The 7,317-nt window shown below is 46.9% G+C and overlaps 1 protein-coding gene across 1 annotated transcript in view; it reads right to left on the bottom strand.

Moving 5' to 3' along the window:
• The window catches only part of vsx1 (visual system homeobox 1 homolog, chx10-like), a 15,218-nt gene extending 8,046 nt beyond the window's left edge, over positions 1-7,172 (bottom strand). The window contains exons 1-5 of the mRNA XM_008298323.1: positions 6,746-7,172; positions 6,187-6,262; positions 5,353-5,476; positions 4,629-4,824; positions 3,330-3,608 (exon numbers count right to left, since the gene is read on the bottom strand). Coding sequence (XP_008296545.1) covers positions 3,330-3,608; positions 4,629-4,824; positions 5,353-5,476; positions 6,187-6,262; positions 6,746-7,172 — 1,102 coding nt within the window. The remainder of the gene's footprint in view (positions 1-3,329; positions 3,609-4,628; positions 4,825-5,352; positions 5,477-6,186; positions 6,263-6,745) is intronic.
• Between the last annotated feature and the right edge of the window lie 145 nt (positions 7,173-7,317).

Here is a 7,317-nt window from a genome sequence, read left to right on the forward strand (position 1 = left end):
GCGGCCCTCTACGAGCGGCCCTGTACGAGCGGCCCTGTCCGTGCAGTCTCCGGCTCTGCAGACACATACCATTGCCAGAACCAGGCGCTGGTTCAAGCATCTGTCTGCAGATCTGAAAACTGGGACTGTGAGCAGGTTGGTGTTATTTTGGTGTCAGATCCAGCAGACGCTCCTCTGGGACACGTTCAAGGCCTCCAGCAGTTTGTTTGGTCTACGTGTGGACATACCGGGGCTCGGACCCTGGAAGCCTGGACGACTGTGTGACTACACGGGACGAAGACGAAGTCGGACTTAGTTTGGATATTAAAAGATTAAACCAGAAACTCTTTCATAAAGTCTGTCAGAAACCACACGGCTGCTGTTCAGACACACACACATCCGGATATGAACTATAATGGGGACGCTCAATGTCCCACAATGCACCGGGACAGCAGCGTTCAGCCGATGGTCACCAACTACAGCCTGGACCATCATGCACTGCGCGAACGAGACGAACGAGACGCTTAAACTCGTTATGAAGATGTAAGTAGTTTCCTGTTCAGGTCGTGTTTGTTTCTGATCCGTGTAATGACCGGAAGCTGCGGCAGCACACACACCAACAGGTCACGGCTGCGTGTCCGAGCCGTGACGCTTTTATGTTTGATTCACTGGCGGGAACGGGATCCCATCACAGCCAGCACAGCCTGAAGGGTTTCGGACACGAGCCTTCACCGCTGAATCGCGTCCTGACGTTACGCCGGAAGAGTGAGCGTTAGCCACCGCTAGCTGCGTTAGCTTACCTCGGCCTCGGGGTTATGTTTATTCATAGAGACGTCCTCCGCCGCCGCGAAGATCTCCGTCACCACCGCTTTGGCCAAAGTGTTCACGATGAAGGCAACTTCAGCTTTAAAAGCTACTAAATCGGCCATGTTGAAGAAATCTGGCGCTTAGCAGCTGGTTAGCTTAGCACGCTCACGGCTAACGTGCAGAAAACGGATGTGACGTTGTTGTGTCGCCCCGCTGCGGGATCCGACTGGAAACAAACAAATCTACATGAATCTCATGTCAGTGCTTCTGCTGACAGTATTCCGCTGTAAGACAAACTGAAGCAGGAAATGTCTGAAGGAGACTTTTCTGAGGTTTTGGATGGAGTTTGTGTCGCTGTGTGTGGACTCCGTGGTTTGTCAGTTTAATTCAGACCAATTATTTAAAACAGTGAAACAAAATCCGTATTATGAGCGGATATTAGTTTACAAGCTGGAACTGTAAAATTTATTAATTCTGTCAATTTAAATTCTTTATGTGTATGTCAGGTTTTTTATTTTTTAGTTATGCAATGTATATATATATATACATACATACATAAAGCCCTTATGATTTGCACTCTAATATCAAAAGTTAATTTTCACAAACTACGACTAACTTTTTCTTAAAATACAAAGTTTTCATCCTTTAACGTGATTTAAAAAGAAAAAGGAGCAGCATGAAGTGCAGAGCATGTTGTCCGTTTAAAACTAGCCAGACTGACGCGAAGAACAAGAGCCTGGGTGGCTTGATGTGAGGGTCTGGCTCAGCTGCAGGTTGGTCTTACCTGGCCAGGTGTTCCAGGTCAGCTGACGACAAGCTCCGCCCAGCCAGAGGAAACACATCCAGCAGAGGAATGAGATCACTGTTTCGATGTCAGGGTTAAGACTTTCCACTATTATACATATGATACTAATTAACCTAACGAGCTAATTAACCACAGAGCGTGACTGGTTCCTACCACAATATTCAAAAGATGAAGATTTTACAGAATTCTACATAAAAAGTAAATTGTTGATAAAATTAGCCGTAATTCTGCCTTTTTAAAAATGTGGATGTAAAGTTGGCGTTTTCTGTGTGTTAGGTTCTGAAACAAATTAAAACTCTTTTGTCTGATGAATCTTGTTTGTGGTCGTTATTTCTGAATATATTTGTGTTATGCTGATAAAAATGCCAAAAATAAATATCACAATGATTCCAAAAATACTTTTTTTTATTTGACACCTGCTGAATCTCCTGCTGTACATACATATTATAATAATGATAGTAATAATCTGATTTTTAAATATTACATTTAAATTACATTCATCCACTGAGCTGCTGAGTCCGACTATAAAACACACAGAAACCAACAGGAATAAAACATTAAACTTCTTTCCAAAAAACATGGATATAAAACAAGTTCTCGTTACGATACAATAAGGAACACAGACAGAGACATTGTCATCATTTACATCAGTCAGTCCACCATGTTGTCGGAGAGACTCACTCAGAGGAGGATCTGGGCACCGTTAGCATTCCTCGTCACGTTAGCATCCTGGGAGCACAGCTAGCACAATCAAACTGCTCCGTCATTAGGAAGCATCTCAGTTAGCATTTGTTAGAAGATTGACCACCATTAGCATTCTAACATACATTAGATGTTTTATCTAATTAGTGAATGTCTGTTAGGCTAACTTAGCATGCCAGCATTTAGTAGCACACTAACGTACAGGTTTTTATCACAGGTCCTAAACATCACCAGGTTTAAACATAATGCTAAAGCACAGGTGCTCAAATATTATCACATAAATCAAACTATTAACTGACATTTCATGTAATTTTAGTTAAACTATTGATTTCATTTCCATAAACGCAATTAGCTGGGTGTTTGTTATGTTACTTTCTTTTTCACTAGTTTACAGCAATTAGCATATTTGCTAAAAATAAATTATTGGTAGCAGTATATTGGCAACTAGCTTATATTTTAGCATAGTTTTTTTAATGCTAGCATTGTGCAAATGTTCACAAAAATAATTTCTCCCTGCGGATACTTTGGTCTGCTAACATTTATTAGCATGCCAAAGTAGAAGCACTGCATTGTTAGCATGATAATATATTTTTTTTAGCATTATAGCATACATAAACACTGAAACATTTTGCTTAAAAGTTAGGCAATAACTTGGCACAACAGCGCCACCCAGGCAGGGGAAGGTAAACAACAACACAGTTAAAAATGTAATGTTCTAGTATGAAAACTCATCACATATATGCTAACGTGTTAGCATGATAATATATTCCCTACAGGCTGTTAGCATGCTAACATTTCTTGGCATGCTAACATGCTATCTGTCTGTGTTATCTGTGCTTTACTGCAGGTGGGTTATTTACATGTCAGTTTCCTGTAAACTTTGCATAGTAACAAGTGATGTAACAGCTGTTTGTTTATTGGCTGTGCTCCCAGCAAGATGAGCCAATCAAATGTCAGTGCCTCCAGACCAGAGTGCCATCATCAAACCACTCCTGCATTCTCAGTGAGATCACATCAGGCTCCTCCCACTTTCAGCTGTCTGATTCGCTGCCGCTCTGTCGTCGTGGCGAGGAGGCGGTCCTTATCGAGGCTCCGCCCTCCTCCTGCTGCTGCTGCTGTTTGGAGGAGCTGGACAGGTCGATGGCCACCTCCTCCTCCATCTCCTCCTCCTCCAGCAGCTCCTCCTCCTCCGCCTCCCGGACCTCGCCGCTGCTGCGTCGCTCCAAGGCGTTGCAAAATGAGTCGGAGCGAGTTGAGTCGGACGCTGGAGGACTTGGACACTTCTTGGCCATCTCCAGAGACTTCTTGTGCATCCCTGTGTGGGCGGAGCCAGATTCAGATTCAGTCTGCGAGTCACAGTCCTGTTTACACGTTTATGTTTATTTACAGTGTTCTTGTTTACGCTGCACTAAAGAAACCTCAACCACAGGCAAGTCAAGACCTGCAAGAACTACAAGTCCAAGTCCAGAACCAGGTCCTGAGTCTAGTTGGACCTGTCAAGAGATTGGTTCCCATCAAGTCCAACCCAACCAGAGCTAAGTGGAAACAGTCCTGGTCCAAGTCAGGTCCTAGACTTGGTCCAGGTCAGGTCCTAGACCAAGTCCAGGTCCTAGACCTTGTCCAAGTCAGGTCCTAGACTTGCTCCAAGTCAGGNCCCTTTAAACTGGATAAGTTTCATTGAAATCGGTGAGATGGCTTGTGCCACCCCCGCCTGGTCCTATGGATGCACTCCTAAATGGTTGTACGGTGCTGAGCAGCAGCTGGATGTGGAACAAGAATGTCCATTTAATTCAGAAATTAGTTACTCCAGTAAAATAAATCATAGAACATTATTTTATTTACAAACCTAAAATATTAATTATTTATTGATTCTGGGTCATTTTAAACTTGTCTTGTATATTCATAACCTTCAGTTTCATGATGTGTTTTATGTTCTTGGGCCACCTCTGGAGCTTCCACAGATAACAGCAGCACAACCAGGAGCCCACATCATCTACCGGCTACGACAACCACACATCTGCTGGCACCATTAAACAAGACATGGCGTTTAACAATATTCTTGATTTTTGATGACCACAAAAAGGAACGATGAGCTAAAATCAGTGTGTAAACAGGAAGTCCGGTTTGCACGAGCTTCAGCTCGGCTTAACTGTCTATGTGGAACATCATGACTGTATTCAGATGGTGTACAACAGGACAACAACGTGCAGCTTTATGGTGGGATGACTTCACACTGTTGTCTCTACAGCCTTCCATGTGGAGCATATTACTGCTGCAGGGAGACACCAGAACAGCAGANGTGTGTAGTGTGGTGTGGTGTGGGCGGGGCACTGACGTGCATGCGGCTCACCGAGCAGCCAGGGGGCGCAGCTTCCCATCATGCCGTTCTTGGCCGAGTTGAGGATGGACTCGGGCAGCGGGATGGAGTGGCGGACCATGGCGCCGTACAGGCCGTACTCGGCCATGACGCTGCTGCGGCCCCAACACTTCTCACGCTTCCTCCACTTGGCCCGCCGGTTCTGGAACCAGACCTGGAACAGGAAGCAGAACCACATGGGCTCAGAACAAACAGCAGAGCTACAAAATAGAACCACAACCATTACGGTTTAGGACCAGGTTCTGGTGATGTATCCAGTGTGTGTGTTCTCCATCAGACACCAGGAGGAACATCTGATGTCGTTACATCTTGTTAAAAAGGAATCAACAGAACCTGGTGCTGATCCATTTCCTCGTTTTATTTTCTAAACTCAAACTCAAACCGGATCTCTGAGGATCTAAACGCTGCTGGAAGAACCCTGGACATGAACTGGATCAGAACTAGATCTGTGGAACCACGAAGACAAGACTCTGATGTTCCTCTGAACCGGTCCAGTGAGTTCAATCATTTGATTCTGGATCACAGGTTCTGCAGTGATCCGTGGACTTTGTGCAGGCCTTACAGTCAGAAACTAATAACGCATCAGACGGGAACTGGATCAGAACCAGATTAGAACTGGATCAGAACTGGATTAGAACCTGGTAGGAACCTGATTAGAACTGGATCAGAACCGGGTGCTGACCTGTATCCTGTCCTCGGGCAGCTCCGTCTTCATGGCCAGCATCTCGCGGGCGTACACGTCGGGGTAGTGGGCCTCGTGGAACGCCTTCTCCAGCTCCTCCAGCTGGTGCGACGTGAACACGGTCCTGAAGAACAGAACTCTGTCAGAACTCTGGTTCTGCCTGCATCTGCTGCTCTGATCAGGTTCGATTCACATGTTATATTTGGTCCAAACTCAGTTCTGTTTATATTCAGTCTGCTCTCGTTACTTTATTTCCTCCAGAACCGGTCCAGCTGCCGCCGGCTGGTGCTGGATGAACGGACCGCAGCTTGTTGTATGAAGAAAACATGAACCGAGCTGCAGAACTTCACCAGAATCTGACCGTTTTCTGTCTCTGCTGTTAAAGCTGAAACATGAACTATGATCCAGTGACCATCAGGCGGTTCTGAACCCGGTCCGGTGCGCATGGAGATAAACCCAGTTAAAGCAGCACGCGGATCTGGACGAAGTGGAACTCCGGTTCTTTTCATTTTAAACGTGAATGAAACGTTTTAAAAACACTTCTTATTTTTCTGTTTCTTTCTTTTCTTTAAACGTGTTTAAATAAAATTCGTTTTCATTGGTCAGGACCCAGAGTCCGGTTCCGATTAATAACCAATAATAAGAATTGTCTGTGGAAATAAATGTGATGTTCAGTGTGAACAAACCTCCGGCCTTCATTGATCAGCTGATTTAAAACCGTCCAGAACAACAGAACCAAACTTTTGTTATTGATTCTAAACGTGTTCAAACTCAGCGAACTGTTTCCTTCATTAACCCGAATTCCTTTAAACGGAACCACGGATGTCTGCTCACCGGTGTCTCCGTTTCTTCCTCTTCTGGGAGTTTCCAGAACTTTTGGAGTCGGTTCTGTCCGACAGACACTCTTCATCTGCGAATATAAAACATAGAAACGATCAGAACCTCTCCGTCATTTATTAACGAACATTCGAACTGATTTAATCAACACGTTGATTCGATAGAAGCAGAACCAACGAACCGAACATTGAAAGCTCAGAAAAAACGGTCAAAGCTGATCTGAAACCGAACCTGACAGAACCCAGCTGCAGAAAAAAATTAAATAATGAATTATAAAATAAAATCATCTGGACCAAACCAGAACCGAAACTAATATTAAAACCTGTCGAACCAGAAACCTGAAGCAGCAAAATAAAAATCAAAGTTCAGAGGAACGAAAACAGATAAAAACCGTCCGAACCGAGCCCAACTTAACGAACAGTTTTTACAGAATCACAGACCGAAGTTCGGCCTTCATTTAAACCCGACCAGAACCGCACCGAGCCGTGACAGCAGCTCAAACCGTTCAAACGGGCCGTAAATCCAACCGAACCGAGCAGCTCCATTAAACCCGTACCGGAGTAGGCGTCCCTCTGGGCCTCCAGGTTCTGCAGGTAGTGGCTGTCGGCCCGGGCCTGCAGCAGCGGCAGGTGTCCGGGCAGGAAGCACGGAGCCCCGGCGGGCTGCTGCGCCGCCAGGCTGCACAGGAACCCGAGGCCGAGCGGCAGCGACCCTCCGGGGAACGAGAAGCCGCCCAGCCCGCCGCCCGGCCCCTGCGGCTCCGCCCCGGGCCCGGAGCCCGCCGCCGCGGACAGGCCCGAACCGGGGGCCCCGCCGGGCTGCTGCCGGGCCTGCAGGTCCGACTCCAGGCCCAACAGGTCCGTGATGGCGAAGCCTTTGGAGCGGAACCCGGAGCCGTGCAGCCGGGACTTGTCGATCCCGAAGCCCGGGGAAAGCATCTTCACTCTGGGCTTCTCCTCTCCGAGCTCCTCCCGGCCGGTCATCTTTAGTCAGGGCGAAGGGGACACACGGAGCCGCTGGCACCCGGCGGGACATTTATCCGGTACCGGGACCCGGGATCACATCGGCAGCCAATCACAGGCCGGCAGGAGGCTGGGACGGGGACGGGCGGGGACGGGCGCGGGGGGG

Source organism: Stegastes partitus, unplaced genomic scaffold (genome assembly GCF_000690725.1).
Source record: "Stegastes partitus isolate 25-593 unplaced genomic scaffold, Stegastes_partitus-1.0.2 Scaffold1304, whole genome shotgun sequence".
Classification (NCBI taxonomy): Eukaryota; Metazoa; Chordata; class Actinopteri; family Pomacentridae; genus Stegastes; species Stegastes partitus.